Source organism: Mya arenaria, chromosome 14, assembly GCF_026914265.1.
Source record: "Mya arenaria isolate MELC-2E11 chromosome 14, ASM2691426v1".
NCBI classification, from domain to species: domain Eukaryota; kingdom Metazoa; phylum Mollusca; class Bivalvia; order Myida; family Myidae; genus Mya; species Mya arenaria.
In genome coordinates this window covers 11,388,329-11,405,339 of record NC_069135.1, presented here as the reverse complement: position 1 = coordinate 11,405,339, position 17,011 = coordinate 11,388,329, and the positions used below count along the sequence as shown (strand labels likewise).

General features: G+C 34.3%; 1 protein-coding gene and 1 long non-coding RNA gene across 2 annotated transcripts; one reads left to right on the top strand and one right to left on the bottom strand.

The window, feature by feature from the left end:
- The first annotated feature begins 232 nt into the window (after positions 1-232).
- On the top strand, positions 233-12,740 carry LOC128217557 (uncharacterized). Its single transcript, XM_052924759.1, has 6 exons — positions 233-361; positions 754-842; positions 9,732-9,808; positions 10,041-10,155; positions 11,508-11,611; positions 12,669-12,740. Exons 2-6 carry the CDS (start codon positions 806-808, stop codon positions 12,738-12,740), a joined length of 405 nt encoding a protein of 134 aa, XP_052780719.1. The 5' UTR covers positions 233-361; positions 754-805.
- LOC128215825 (uncharacterized) lies at positions 3,979-8,530 on the bottom strand. Its single transcript, XR_008258064.1, has 3 exons — positions 8,307-8,530; positions 7,586-7,734; positions 3,979-4,504 (listed from the first exon to the last, which is right to left on the bottom strand). It is a non-coding gene; the product is annotated as an uncharacterized LOC128215825 (long non-coding RNA).
- Positions 12,741-17,011: the final 4,271 nt, after the last annotated feature.

Sequence of the window (17,011 nt, the reverse complement as noted above, 5' to 3'; positions counted from 1 at the left end):
AGAGATATAAATGATTTTACGAGGTTTTAAACATTTCCAATTTCAGAAAATATTTCTACTTTCGATTTCGTTTTTCTGAAAATGAACAAACATTTTATTTTTTCCTAATGTTTAATTTCATAAAACGATACATAATACATAATTAAGATAATTTCAATTATTTTTAATGAGTGTATTTTCTTTATTTTCGTAAAAGTTTAAAAAATAAATAAATAATGCAATTCATGGAATGATATGACGTGATATGGAATGGAATGATATGACGTGATATGTATGACGTCATATTGCAGAGTTCTCGCTGTGCGCTGGTCGGCCATCTTGAAAAATAAATTGTGAAGGTCGTATTTCCAGCTTTCCTGCGGTAAATATGACATGCATGTTTAAGAGTTTTATGCGAAATTGTGTCTAAATATATGATGTATCATATTACCAACAAGTTTTGTCGATGTGTGCATTGAATTACGTAAAAACATATGTCAAAAGAAATTGCTCCCAGCTCGTTTTAGAATGTTTCGAACATTCTCGAAGCCGATTTTAGAAACTTTAATTCTCGGCTAGATATGTTGAAAAACAAAGTAAGCAGTGTTAATTCATATCTCTTGTCTTTTTTATGTCATATTTTGAATGATTTTAACTTTGTTTAGGGACCAAACTGACAGAAATAAGAAATGGCAAATCATGCAAGATTGATAAATATCTTCTTCTATTTCTTTGTTTGAAAAATATGTTGAAAATTATTTTTTTTTAAACCAGAGACGGCAGTTCAGATGCAGTCGTCCTGTGTGTCAGAAAGCTGGTGATCAAAATGGTTGAAGGCAGTACCCAAGAAAGTACATTTACAAGTAAGTAAAATCACTGAAAATTAATTCCATGAATTGAACTGTCATATCATAATCTCAGTGCTTAGTCTGTTTGGAAATATGCTTGGAATAATTTTTATAAACTGATAATTTATCTAATAACAGACACTGTGTTTGATTTATTACATTGAACTGCTATTAGATAAATTTTCAGTTTGTTTGATATCTACCAATGCCATAAATGCATAATTTTGTTCCTGTTGTGAATGATAAGAAATGTTAGGAACATAATACCTTCTGCATGTGAACAGTTTTTCTGTTTCTGTTTGTATGTAGGAAGTACTTTGTTTGCAGGATTATTTCAACATAGATGGATGAAATGTACTTGGTAATGCTTTTAAGATAATTATTTTTTTAAACTAACAAGCAATATGTGCAGTTTTGTTGATAAAATGTTTTGTTTTAGAAATGTGAGGAGTAACCTAGCCTATATTACCTGAAGCTCACCCAATATGCAGTGTGTTATTGTGATCCCGACATAATAACTAATATCCATACGAACATACCTGATAAAGATGAGCACTAGCGTCGAATCTATGTATCGGATGATGATGGATATAAGATGATCGTCAAGAAGTAATAAGTCCGTCAGGTCTCAGTCGTGGTCAGTCAAAGTCTGTCTGTTTCCTGCTAGCTGGTTCCCTACATCAGCTTCTATTAGACTGGTTATCATAAATGAATAATGTGACTGGTTCCCAGATCACAACACACCTCCCCCTTCTATTTTTTAAGATGTTTCATTATCTATCTAGATATATGAAAATAGTAAATAAGCCTTATGTCAATTTGACAAAGCTAAAATATACCCAACCAATTGGGAAATTATTATTTGTGAAAACTTCCCAAATTCTCATTAAAAAGATCACTTAAAAACACCCAACCATTGGATGATACCCCATTAACTAAATGTTTGATATTTACAAATATCTACATATATATAAATAAATGAATGTCAACTGAGTATTACTCACTTGAAAATTACCCAGCCATTGGGTTATCACATAATATTGATTACTAATTACCATGCATAACTGCCCATACACATATTGAGCTATATGCAAATAAAATATAAAAGTTTGACCCAACCATTGGGTTATAGTACAAAGAAATTGAATGTTATTTAACGAATCTGAGTTATGGCTTATTTGTCTTCCAATCTCCTTGTCGTTTATAATTTGTATAAACGTCTGGTATTTTCCATAGTCATGCTACATATGTCTTTTACGGTCGAGTTCCGACATTTGGCTATTTCAGCAGCTACATCCCCAATGAATTTGGGATTGTTCATACTTGCAGCTTTTGACATTTTCAGATATGGAGAATCCGTTTCAATTAATAACCGATTCTGTGGTACTTTCTGCAGTGCTGCTTGCTGATAATTGTCAAAGAACCAGACCATTCCAGTAAACCCAAAATAAGTATTGGGAAATTCAGACAGCCAACTTCTCATGGTCTCAGTTGTACCAGTAAAGCAATGTAAATGAAAAGGTTGATTTCTGGCAGTGTTCCCACTAGTTTTGATGAGATTCAAACATCTTCGGTATAATTCTCCAGGTTCTTTGTCCCTTTGATCTCTTATATGTAGAATCACGGGAGTCCGGATTGAGACCAAACTTAAAACTTCTACCAACACCTTCTCTTGGTTCTCCCACTTCTCCTCTGCTTCCGTATGATCCAATCCTACTTCACCCAAAGCCACAACATTGGCAAGTTTTAATTGTTGATCTAACTTACCAAGAATTGACGGTAAACTGTCAATGGATGAAACGTTCCGTGGATGTATTCCTACCGAGGCTGAAAAACCATGCCCAAGATGTGTATAATCTCCCAAAAAGTGTTTGGGATCGCAAAAATTGGCTATTCCACCTACTACTTCCACTTCATTTCTTGGAATTGAACCCACAGACACATTTATCAAATCTTGGGTAGAGCTGAACTTGTTTAAATTTAGTTTGAACAGTGAGCGGTCTAAATGGAAATGACTATCCATGGCTTTAGGTTTGGTTTGCACTGGAATCTCTTGTTGAACAGAAAAATTGTTGTCCATGGCTTCAGAATTTGTTGGCACTGAACTGACTTGTTGAACCGGTGCCGTTGAAGTGTTTATAGAAATTGGTTGTACTGTAGACGAACGAGTAGAAAGTTGGACTGCAGCGTCGTCTGTGTTTGTAGAATGCACTGTTCTTTTTCCTTCAGTTAGAGTAACTTCCAGAGTGTCTGGCATGTTTCTACGAAATTGATGCCTATCTTCAACTGACAGAGTTTGGATAAGTTCTAAAAGGATCCTCCAATGTCCAACCAGTGCCCAAGAATTAATTGGGTTAAACTGGAAATGTTTGGGACAATCCCAATTTTCAAGTTCTTTCCATAATTCCAACCACTCCTTCACTTCATCTGTAAAAGGAACATTCCTGGAAATCCAAATTGTTTTTTGACAATAATGATAGAGTTTGACAATACTACGTTTGCTAACAATTTTCTCCGCGAGCCAAAACAAACTTTCAAGCCTAAAATTATGCATTTGGGAATTGTTCATGTTCTTTTGATGAAATTGTTTTGGAAGATGATGATACTCAACGTGTTGACGAAGATTTCTGAAAGCCCCACAAGACAGTGGACACGATTGGTCATTGATACGCACCTTTGACCCTTTGTTTGGAACTGAAGTATTGGGTCCTCTCTGTCTTAATGTCCTATCTCTTAGAAGTTGTGGATCTTGACTGGTTTCATCATCTGAGATTACTATTACATTTGAGTTTGAGTTTATATTGTTATTCATGTCAACCTCCATAGCTTCATCCAATATATTGGATTCTAATTTCACAGGTAGTATTGTCTCATTAATTTGACTAGACGAGATGTCAATAGAGTCTTTAATTTCAGTTTCCACCATCTCCTCTTCACCCAAAAATTGGGGTTCCAGATCCAAAATGGGAACAGATGTATTAATTTCAGTTTCCACTCTTTCGTCACCACCCAACAGATTGGGTTCCAAATCTAAACTTGATTCAGTTGTATGCATTCCACCCAGGTCTTTGGGTTCTAAATCCAAAAGTGAGTCATTTGAAATTGATTCAGTTGTATGAGTTCCATCCAAGTCTTTGGGTTCTAAATTCAATAGTGAGCCATTTGCCATATCATCTTCATCACCCAAAAGATTTGGGATAACTTCATCTGGGGTAACAATAGAGTGAACACTGAAAGAGTCCACCGGTTCACTTTTAACAGTATTTCCCAAAAAGCGAATATCCCTACTAGAAAAAACGTCATTACCCGTGTCTGTTGATAAACAGGAGTTTCCCTTTTTAATAGGTTGGTTACTCTTTCCCCAAATTGATTCCAATGATTTTAAACATTCGGTCGTTAGAATATTATCTGCATAGCGTTTGGCCTCACGGATGAACTTAAAATTTCTACGACTCTGTGCAATCTGACATTGTTCTGTAACAATCCTATTAATCTTTTCTTGGTCCTTGACCAAACCTAATTGAAAGATCAATAATTTGGCAGATGGCATCTGTACTTTGCGAGAACATAAGGTTTCCATTTCCCGTACAATATCATCGGGATTAATTGGAATTATCCGTTCTGTTTCTTTCCATGACCTTTTTGGGCTCCCTTCCAAAGACTCGGAATCTGTCATCCTGTAAAGTTAAATCAAATTCCATTATCCTGAGATGCCCTTATTCTCCTTCTCGCAAGCCGTACAATCATACATACTCAAAGTCACCCACTCCTCTCCTCTATCATTCACACAGCGCTCATAAAAACATATCCTTACATTTATCACAGTGTATCCTACATTTAATCTCTGTTTGTGATGAAGTCATATAACAATTATAACGTCTTCAGGTTTTTATTTTAAATAATTCTGAACACCTAATTGCAACTCAATACACTTCGCTTTTAATCATATAGCGTTATCAATAGCGTCTGCAGCAATATAAATTCTAGTTATATAAGTTCATTTATAATAAACTTTCTGTAAAATAATTTATCATGATTCCTTATATCATGCTTGGTAATCTTGAACTTATTTTAAGTGCTTTCAGTGCTTTGATTTGTTTAATGTTATTCTTTACAGTTCTTCCCCTTTTTATTAATTTAGACATTTATTATGGGTGAATGTTTTGAATAAAGTGTTGCTCTAAAAGTGGTGTATATGCTTTTATTTGTTGGGCATTTAGTGTTGAGAAAACATGTACTGTTGATAGTGTTTCTCTTGAATTGGTATACTGTATGTGTTTATTTGTTGGACATTGTTATTAAAACATATACTGTTGATAAAACATTGAACTGAACTGTTGTGTTGTATTCATGAAATATCGATATTGCACTCGAGATAAAAACTACTACCAACTACTCTTTCTAGCTTTCACAATAAGCTTTCCTTGCAACTTTATTTTAACCCTAACCTGATGATGTTCAGGACAATCTGATTGGAAATGCCCCATTCGTGCATATTGAAAACATCGCTTACTTGCTGGAATTGAGCGTAACATCAGTACCTTTGATTTTACTCTCCCCCAGTTCAAATAATCTAGTCCAATATGTCTGGACACCCGGATTTCAAGTATCTTACTTTGGGACATTTGAGCGACCGCAGCTACGCTTTTCTCTGCGGACACCTTCGTTATGGGTTTAGATCCTTGGCACAAGCAAGTCATTTTGTCCATTACTTGTGCCACAGTAGCTGGCCTCTCTCTTATGGCACGTTCATCACATGTTTGGTCTTGGGTTATTTCCTTGTACCTAAACTGATGTGATAGTTTGTCTCCCGTGGACTTTGTGTCCAGGCCATTTCTCTCCGAAAGTCGGAATTTACTTTCACCAGCTCTTAATCTACCTAATTCATCACATTGGGACCCTCTTTCCCAGATATTACCCTTTGTTATTTGGGAGTCACTTCCTCTAGCCCCAGAACTAACCAAATCATCAATCTGGGACCTTCTTTCCCGAACATTACCATAGGTGGGTCGGGAGTCACTCTCTACAGCCTCAGAACTACCCAAATCATCAAATTGGGACCTTCTTTCCCGGACATTATCATTTGTTGTTCGGGAGTTACTTTCTCTATCCCCACATTTACCCAAATTGTCAAAGTGGGGCCCTCTATCTAAATCGTCCAATCTATCCTGGGCATCACTTATACAAGTATTTTGTCCACTATCCCTTAACATACCCGACATCGGGTTCTTAATTTTACTCTGAAGCATTTCCCCATGAACACTGCTTAAGTTATTAGGTTCATAATTCATAACCCCAATACTTTCTCCACTATCCCTTAACGTACCCGAAATCGGGTTCTGAACTTTACTTTGAGGTATTTCCTCATGTACACTGCTCAAGTTATTAGGTTCATTATTCCTAACCCCATTCATGAAACCAGCATTTGGTACACATTGGTACCCTGGCTGATAACCCATGTAACCTGGGCACATGCCATTCATTCCCAGGCCTTGTTGCATTTGTGGGTGCATCATGTATGGATTCATGGGATATGGATACATCCAAGGCGGCATCATAGTCGGAAATGAACCCATTTGATATGGATTGGGTGGTTGAAATGGTAGATGGGATTGGTACGCACATGTTGGTTGCATTGATGGATACACTAGTGGTAATGTACCAACAAGAGGAACTGAATATGCCATGAGTCCCTTGATGCGTTTCCTACAGTTTAATTATTAGAACTTTGTGGCTTTGAACTTTTGTGCCTCCCTTACTTTTTCACTTGCTTTATTCATAGTTCTCTAATTTAATACAACCCTAAACATCTCCCCCTTTTCACCAAATTAAACCTTATCCTAAAACTCTTAGTTGTATTTAAACCTTTGGCTATTTTCATTTCATCTCATTACTTTCCAAATTACTTGGAAACTTTATTATAGATATGCTTGTAACGGATAGCAAACTTAAATGCTGTTTTTAAGGTGAAAATCCAATTTCTTGGAATAAATTCTTATTCCCAGAAGCAGATATAGTACCTTTATTAGTTTTTATTAATATTTTCCAAAATATTGGAAATAATTAATGATTGCACAAGTTAACACCCTTTTTATGATTTTATTTTCTCAAAGAATACAACCTAATTCAGTTTGACTACTTATATTTATCATCGTTATAAAATCACAATTTCAAAATACCTATGTGTTTCCTAAGAACTTAGGAACAATCCACTTCTTCTTGAAAATTTTTCTTTTATGGTTAAACTGTCAATTTATTATATTCATCCATTATGACTATTACCAAATAATTGGTATAAATAACTAGCACTCTGTAAAACTCTTTCTCCCCAGCTTGCAATATTTGTCTACAGAATACATATACCAAGTTTTTGGTAATTCAATCTTTAATCTATATTTATATCACAAAATTATCAATAATTTAGAATAGCTCTTCCAAACACTTTGGAAACTTATAGATAGACAATTATTATATCCGACACTTGTTGTTGTTGTTTTTACACATTAGAATTAAGTGACAATTGTTATATATCCAATAGTTGGATTCTTTGACACAGAGTAGTACACCCTAGTTAATAAGTGACGATTATTATATCAGACACTTGTTGTCGTTGTTTTGACACAGAAGTATTTAGTGAAAATTATTATATCCAATAGTTGGATTCTCTAACATAGTAGTATTCACCGACAATTATTTCTAATTTGTCAGACATCCAATATACAACAATTTGGATGTGATGTTTAGTTTAACTGACTTACTTCACCGTCAAAAGTCAGCAACTGGCGCCCTCAGGTATAGGAGAGCTGAATATTCCCCAACTTATGGCGATGAACACGCCACTTCCGGTCAATGAAACGTCACTTCCGGTTAACGTCGGAATGTAATATGCATGAAATACGCACTAATTCTACAAGACATGCATAAAAAATATGTCAGTAAACAATTTTTAGTGCAAACAAAATAGATGAAATAGAAATATTCAACGGAAAATCTCCCGGCTAATTTCAAAATTTCAAATTCCAAATTATGATACAAAAAGGCCAATAATTGGTCTATTTCAATTGCATGTTATACACAATTCAATGATTCAATGTAATCTCAGCATTACACTGAACAGTTATTGCAATATTACAATTGAAAATAAAACGGAAGCCTGTTCCGATAAATTTCAAAGTGAAAGTGAAAGTATCAGATTCAGAATATTAAATCCTGAAATAACGGACCAAAATATCAAAAGTTGGTCCAAATCAATTGCAATTCATAAATATAACATACATCCAATGTATTCTCAACATGTCATTGAGAAATAATTACAATATAATGATTTGAAAATCTTGAAACACAATTTTTCAAGATGGCTGCCAACCACAAAATTGAGACTTTTTGGCAACAATTTAAACGCAGGTAAAATGTACCAGTTTAAGTCGCAGCGCCATTATTGTGATCCCGACATAATAACTAATATCCATACGAACATACCTGATAAAGATGAGCACTAGCGTCGAATCTATGTATCGGATGATGATGGATATAAGATGATCGTCAAGAAGTAATAAGTCCGTCAGGTCTCAGTCGTGGTCAGTCAAAGTCTGTCTGTTTCCTGCTAGCTGGTTCCCTACATCAGCTTCTATTAGACTGGTTATCATAAATGAATAATGTGACTGGTTCCCAGATCACAACAGTGTTCTGCTCTGTCAATAACAAGTAAGTAATTTCACCAAATTTCATCAGAAACAAATCTCAAAGTTACAATGAACAGTAAAGTTAACTCATCTTGGTACTTTGGTATACTGAAACACTGAACCAACATGATTTGATTTTGCTCTTTGTACTTATTTCACATTATATTAGCAAAATTACAGCTATGTGTCAAAGAGATTCATGACATTTAGCATTTGTCATACATTTCACTCTTTCAGTTGTCAAACCAAATGCTAAGTGTCAAATCGATTCATGATATTTAGCATGTGTCATACATTTCACTATATTATTTGTCAAACCAAAAGATAAATGTCAAATTATTTACACATGCTAAGCAGTTTATCATAATTTTACTCTTATTATTTGTCAAACCAAAAGATGAACGTCAAATTATTTGAAGATGCTAAGCATTTATCATACATTTTACTCTTTTTATGACAAATCGACTCACAAATTTAAGCAAACCAGGTGACGATGTACAAATCATTTAGGGTGACGAGCTTTTTGGTTACCTCGCCCAGCCAAACTAAAAGACTTTTAGTATATATATAAGTCTTTTTGTTTGGTCGGGCGAGCGAGCCAAAATCTCGTCACCCCAAAATATTTGTACATCGTCACTTTGTGTGCTTAATTTTGAGATTCAACTAAATCGTTCTAAATTCAATGTAAAAAAAAGTTTCATAAGGGGGGTACCCAGTGTGAAAAAACTACATCGCTTAAACGCAAATGCGCTTTGGTAGGTATATAGCTAAAACGCGAATGCGCTATGGTGAAAATCCAAAGTCAAAAATGTTGAAAATTTTGAATTTTTTTTGAAAAGATGTGAAATAAATCATGATTTTAAGCACTGTTTTAGTGAAATAAATCATGATTTTAAGCACTGTTTTAGTGAACTGCTCTGTCATTTGTAAATCAAAACTGAGAGAATGGTTAATATGTTTTGAGACTAAGCATTTACAACTCACTGCAAATATTCTTTTGTGGTCAAAGGCTTAATAGAAGTTAATTAGCCAGTGTTCATATTTAGTAAATGAAAATTAGTGAGGTGAAGCTTATATTGTTGAGTTTTATTTATCTCATCTGGCAGGGAAAACAAGATCATTTAAGATTCATGTTTTTGGTGGTAAACAAATTGAACAAGTATTGTTCTTATTTTACTCATTGAGGTTTTCATTTTTCAACAGAAATGTTTTGTTTTTTCAGCTCTGTATGGCTGGTCTGACCTCAGTGGAAGTTGTTCGTTTAAATGGTTTCGGGACATTGAAGTAAAACAACACGAGGTAAAATACAAAGTGCTTATTTATTTTTTAACTTGTTCATCCAGTAGTATATGATAAAAAGTTTTTGAACTTGTTCATCCAGTATTATATGGTACATACAACAATAATGTAGAATATAAATCACTGAGTTGCGGCTTCTCTGAACAAACATCTGTTCACTTTATGTCCACTGTTTTTTGAGAAACAAACAGGGCATCTGTTTTCCCAGTTTGTAGATTTTCTCGTTTTGCAGAATGTCCCACCAAGAGTGAAGGGCTGCCTGTTTGCTTCAGATTCCCAGTCCTCCTCGCTGATGATTTCTGAAGTCCTTACGCAGTCACCCCAGTCTTCAACCTCAGTTTGTACAGGTGATAATGTTTTTGAACCATAGTTCATTGTCATGTCATTGGAGTTGTTCAGCTGCTCCAGTTCTGACTGTAACTCTGTTTTGAGTACAGCAAGTCTAGCCTTAAGAATGGCAATTCTTTTAATTTTGCGATTAAGTCTCTCCATTGTACAGATCATAAATTGCTGTAGTTTTCAAGTTTTGTAATGATATTAAGTATGCGTTACATATTAAATATGCACAAAAATAATGCATTCGATCTGCATTTCACAAGTGTAAAACATCACAAATGAATGGTTTTTCAATCTACTTTTTTGTCAACCCATATGATATTATTTGTTCATGACATTTAGAAATAGTCATACAATGCAAATTCTTCTAGTACACAATCGCAAATAAATAATTCTTTCAGTTGTCAAACCAAATGCTAAATGTCAAATCGATTCACGACACTGAGCATTTATCAAACATTTCACTCTATTATTTGTCAAACCAAAAGATGAACGTCAAATTATTTACAGATGCTAAGCAGTTTATCATACATTTCACTTTATTATTTGTCAAACCAAATGCTAAATGGCATGTCTTGAATCGATTCATGATATATAGCATTTGTCATACATTTCACTCTATTATTTGTCAAACCAAAAGATGAATGTCAAATTATATACACATGCTAAGCAGTTTATCATAAATTTTACTCATTTTATTTGTCAAACCAAAAGATGAATGTCAGATTATTTGAAGATGCTAAGCATCTTATCATACATTTTACTCTCTTTATGACAAATCGACTCACAAATTTAAGCAAACCAGGTGACGATGTACAACTAATTTAGGGTGACGAGCTTTTAGGTTACCTCGCCCGGCCAAACTAAAAGACTTATATATATACTAAAAGTGTTTTAGTAACCAAAAAGCTCGTCACCCTAAATAAGTTGTACATCGTCACTTTGTGTGCTTAATTTTGAGATTCAACTAAATCGTTCTAAAATCAATGTAAAAAAATGGTTCATAAGGGGGGTACTCAGCGTGAAAAAACTACATCGCTTAAACGCATATGCGCTTTGGTAGGTATATAGCTAAAACGCGAATGCGCTATGGTGAAAATCCAAAGTCAAAAATGTTGAACATTTTGAAAAAAATTTGAAAAGATGTGAAATAAATCATGATTTTAAGGACTTATTTAGTGTACAGCTCTGTCATTTGTAAATTAAAACTGAGATAATGGTTAATATGTTTTGAGACTAAGCATTTACAACTCACTGCAAGTCCAATGTTATAAATGAAACCAAAATTTACCAGAGAAAACATTAATGTGCTATTGTATGTAAGAATGTTTCGTCTTTTACACGTTTCATTTCATTTTTTCAGATGAGATGCCATACACAGGGGATCCGACAGAAGACAGCAGACAGAATTCGTCGATCTATTTGAAATGTCATTGTTTATTTGAAAAAAGTTACCTATCCACACTTGTTCGTTTTAAAATATTGTTTGTATTATATGTGCTTTGTACCGTTGCTTTTTGTTTATCAGTAATTCTCCAACACTTGTATTTCGTGTTTTACATGAACATTGAAAATTTAACATACAGTAAATCATTTCGAAAATGAAATTTAAATGGAGAAATACTGATTTATCTGTTTGCTTTTAATGTTTGTGCTGTCTTGCTTACCCCAGTAACGCGGGTCTTGTTTGTTATTGTGAGTACTGTTGTTATTTGTTTTGGCCATCCAAAGTATTGTTCACGAAAGATAACACATTTTTTTCATAAAATTGGTTACATTTTGGTCTGTCGATTTTTTTCATTGAAACCACAATCAAACGGTTTTTCACTATATTTTTTTATGAGAAACAGCCAGACTTGGTCACGGCTGAAACCGAGGAACATTTGTGATTGAACAAAATTTTAGCAGTAATGCTGCTTGTAATTCATAAATTTATTAAGCTTTGGTCTTGTCATATTGATTACGATATTGGTTGGAACATAACTTGGTAAAATGGTAAACATTTTGATAGTGTACACAAGAGCAAAATTTGCACTGCATTTTAAAATGTTTCATTTTTGTGAAATGCTGTTGACAAAATGATTTGTTTGCTCGTGCCAGCATGGGTCGACGAGATTCGTTTCTCACTGTCCTTTATGCGGCGGTTTAAGATGCAAGCCTGTTGTTTTGTCAATGTCTATAAAGTTCAGCTTGAATGAAAATTGAAATCAATATTGCAAGATCAAGCACTTTTTAAAAAAAATGTTAGAATGTAGATGCGTTGTGAAATACAAGTGAAATGTACTAGGCTCATTGCATTCTTAGTTTGGTTTCGAAGTGCAAAACTTCATTCATCACAAACATTCCTCTTGAACGACCGAACATTGATATTTGGCAATGTTTTCGTTCAGCAAAATGATTTGACAAAAGTAATTTAAAGGCTAGCATGAGTAAGAAGGTGTCGTTAAACCAGCTTAGTATTGGTGTAAGGTGGTGTACAGTGCCAATATTAGGAACCGCTCATGTTCACCATGTCACGCTACAGGCAATGAAAAATAGGGAGTGGCAACCTCTTTGTATCGCCGTGGTCCGACAGTCCACACAGTCTTTACAATGAGAGGGGAAACATAGGCAATCGGATGCTTCTTCCTAAGTGTGCCTTGTCGAGTAACTGCCTTTGGCGTTGCCTTTATTTTCAAATTTGTGAACAAACAAAACTAGGTTAGGACCACATAATAGGGTTACGATGAAAATTAGGTTTCCCTTTTAATGCTTGAAGATAACAGCCACTGGCGTTATACTTCAAAAAAAATGGCTCACAATACATATCACACGAACATTCAACATTTTGTCAGCAGCATTTTTCATTTTTCCAAAAAAAATACTCAGATGTACAAAAATAATGCAAAACATGAACAACAAATTCACAAATTCTGCTGTGTTGAAATTTAAAAAATCAAACATAAGATTGTATGAAAAAGCTTTTTTATTTTCAAACAATTGAGATATCACAATCATAAGCCATATGTACAAAAATAATGCAACTCTGAATTGTAATTTCATGCTCTCAACAAAAGATATGCATCGAAAATTGTGAAAAATTGTGAAAATCTAGAAGTTGACGAGGTATCTCAAGATTTCAAAAACGAACTATAGGCTTTATTTCACACAAGATTTTATGAAAAAAAATCAAATCTTCATAATGTTCAAAATCTAGAAATTAACGAGGTATCTCAAGATTTCATAAAAAAAATATAGGCTCCATTTATTCAAAATTATAGGCTCATGCAACTCTCAAAAAAATAACAAATTTCAATAATGTAGACCCACGTCCATGTAGCACGCAGAAAATGTTCTTGCTTCAAAAAAACTAGCTCCGACATGAAATTTTCATATTCAATCTTTTTTTTCCAAACAATTGAGATATCACAATCATAAGCCATATGTACAAAAAGATTTCAAAAAAAATATAGGCTTCATTTATTCAAAAAATTATAGGCTTCATTTATTCAAAAAATTATAGGCTCATGCAAATCTCTCAAAAAATTACAAATCTCACAATCATAAGCCATATGCACAAAAAATGCAGCTTAGTCCATGAAACATGAAAAAATGATATCTTTCTGAGACTGGCGTTCACACAAGATTTCATGAAAAAATCAAATCTTCATAATTTTGAAAAAAATATAGGCTCATGCAAATCTCTCAAAAAAATACAGATCTCACAATCATAAGCTATATGCACAAAAAAATGCAGCTTAGTCCATGAAACATGAAAAATTGATATCTTTCTGAGACTGGCGTTCACACAAGATTTCATGAAAAAAATAAAATCTTCATTATGATCAAATTCAACAAATCAACATTTGCAGCAAATCTCACAGATCTCACAATCATAAGCTATATGCACAAAAAAACACCAAGTCCATGAAACATGAAAAATTGATATTTTACTGAAACTGGCGTTCACACAAGATTTCATGAAAAAAATAATATCTTCAAAATGTTCAAATTCAACAAATCAACAATTGCAGCAAATCTCACAAATTTCACAATCATAAGCCATATGCACAAAAAACACCAAGTCCATGAAACATGAAAAATTGATATTTTACTGAAACTGATTTCACATAATCTTCATAGAAAAACTACTTTATTCACAGATTTCAAAATCTCGAGCCATTTGTACAATAATAATGCGGAATCAAGTGATAATTCTGGAACTATTTCATATGAGCGTATAAATAAAAACGGTAAAAAAAATAGTCCTAACCATTTATGCACAATTATAATGCGATGCGCATTAATTTTGGCCATCGGGTATATAAGCTCCACATTTTTCAATATTCGTCATTCCAGTAGCAAGCTCTTAGCTCAGAAGTGCTGTTAGTCTGCTGGGAGCCCAGAGTGGGTTTGAACTTCTCAGATTTCTCCTCGCACTATGAACTTGGTGCATCAGAGATACAGAGAAAATATCTGAGAAGTTTTTTTGACCTTCTGGTTTGAACATGAGAACCGTATGTCGCGATACCTCATAGTTTTTCGCTCTTGAGTCTGGCCAGCTCATGTTGTCGATCACTTTGACATTGCCTGACGAATACAATCATTCTCTGTGATAACCATTAGATCACATACAATTCAAAAGCGATTTTGGCAAGTGATTTGTTATTTGCGTCTGGTAGCATGAGCATAGAAGTATAGCTTCGACGAGATTTGTTTCTCATTGCTCAATATGCTACGGTCTTGGATGCAATGCAATGATTTTGTCAATTTCGCAAAAACATTTTGGCAAAAGTAAAATTTGAGAGGCTACCATGAGTATGGAGGTGTCGTTAGACCAGCTTAGTATTGGTGTAAGGTGATGTACAGTACCAATACTAGGAACCGCTCATGGTCATCATGTCGCGCTACAGGCAATGAAAAATAGGGAGTGGCAACCTCGATGTATCGCTGTGGTCCGACACTCCACACAGTCTTTACAAAGAGAGGGGAAAACACAAGCAATCGGATGCTTATTCCTAAGTGTGCCTTGTCGAGTAACTGCCTTTAGCGCTGCCTCAGTTTTTCAAAATTCAAAATTCAATCGCTTCTTTGCTCATAAGATGCGATACATAAAAGGAAATGCTTTCTGAGATTATAGTTAGCATTTCCTGCCTGCAAGTAAAGCGAGCAAATATGCCTCTATGTGCTTAAGAGGTATGTTTGAAAGTGAACTCTGTAGCCTTCTCTTAGCTCAAAAGAGAAATAAGTCTACGAGTTTTCGAGCCTAGCTTGTGGTTGAGGTACTTGAAGTTGATCGCAGAAATCCCTTCTTTGATCGGACTATGCGGCTGAGGCACTCGATTCTTGCCCCAGTACAGGCCTTCTTGTATCAGATATCACTTGTTCGGCGTTGTACCTACAACGAGTCAGCAATACCCCGTTTGTTACACCCGAGTAGTCCAGCACTCTTCATTATAGGTATAACAAATTGTAGAAGGTCGCCTGGAAGGCCTCTAATGGGTGCTGATTTTGCGTAGTGTATGACACTAGGAAAATAGGTTTCTGGCTCAGAGTTACCATTTTCCGATCTCGCTGATGCCGTGGGTAACCTGACCAATGCCAGTCACAAGTCTGGATGAAAAACAGGGAGTGACCACATTGCATAACAAAAATACTTTTCACATTGAATGTTTGATATTATAACAAATGTAAACTTTTGCTTGTGTTTGATTTCATGAAAACAATTGTGTATAATTATGTATATTGATATGTTTGCAATGTTATGTATGCTATGCATGTTTGTACTTTGTTATCTGCTTACATTTTGAATAAAACATAAACTGAAATTAGAAGCATTAGTTGTATATGAGATATTTTCAATAGTTATGCAACGATTGAGTGAAACAAAATTTAAACATCATGAAGACTTTCGTCTTTTGAAATGCTTCAAACTGGAATGTTCACTTGGTTAGTAAAGTTGACGAATGCAAGTTCCAGAAATAATGTATACGCTTTTTAGAGCACTACAAACTATTTAAACATACAGCGGTGACTGTACTATTCACACTTCACTTACTATGGCAAAACGATATACTGACATCGTTGGGTTTGCTGGACTACAGTACAATGATTATTTTAAAAGGTTTTGTTGGGAATGCCAATTGTGTTGTGCTGGAGTCTTTACGTTAGAACCTTGTCAACGACATGATCTTTTGAACATTTTCCCTCCAGCTGGCTACTGCCAAAACTGTTTTAAGTATGTGTGGTACTGTAATGATTGTAAGGCTGATGAAACGCCACCAAAAGTGCGAATGAGAAACTATTGTTTGTCATGCTTCTTCCACCGATTTGAAAATCTTGCAATCTTGGCCGGCTAACCCTGACGTGGTTGAAGAAAGTTTTCGATTTGACAATTATCTTGTTTCACAAAATAAAAAATAAAAACTTGAAATAAATTACTTTGTTTTTGTATCTGATACCAAGACGCTCATTTTTTTCTCTGATGATTTTCAATTTTCATTTTCAATTTTCATTTTCAATTTTCATTTTCAATTTTCATTTTCAATTTTCATTTTCAATTTTCATTGTAAATTTTCACATTCGTCATTTTCAAACAATATCCTCGTGGGACTAAACGCACTCAGCGCCAATATCGGGTTGTATTCATTTGCATAGTTGTTTGTTTATTTGTTTCTTGTGTGTTTCTGTGTTTCTGTGTTCTTTGTACATTATATGTTTCATATTTTGACCTGTCAGACTAGGTTATAAATATTTGCCCTTTTTCATATAATTTTCCTACTTTATTTCCAGTTTTCCCTGTGATTATTTACATTTCAGAGTGTGATCTCACAGTTTTGATTAATTTGAGATTCTGAAATCATTTTATTAAGTTTTGCTTCACACAAA

Excerpts from the sequence above, each read along its gene's own strand:
- LOC128217557 (XM_052924759.1), top strand. The coding sequence starts at position 806 with ATGGTTGAAGGCAGTACCCAAGAAAGTACATTTACAA. Across the intron at positions 9,809-10,040 it reads TTGAAGTAAAACAACACGAG|AATGTCCCACCAAGAGTGAA; the intron begins GTAAAATACAAA and ends CTCGTTTTGCAG. Across the intron at positions 11,612-12,668 it reads AAAGTTACCTATCCACACTT|GCAATGAAAAATAGGGAGTG; the intron begins GTTCGTTTTAAA and ends GTCACGCTACAG.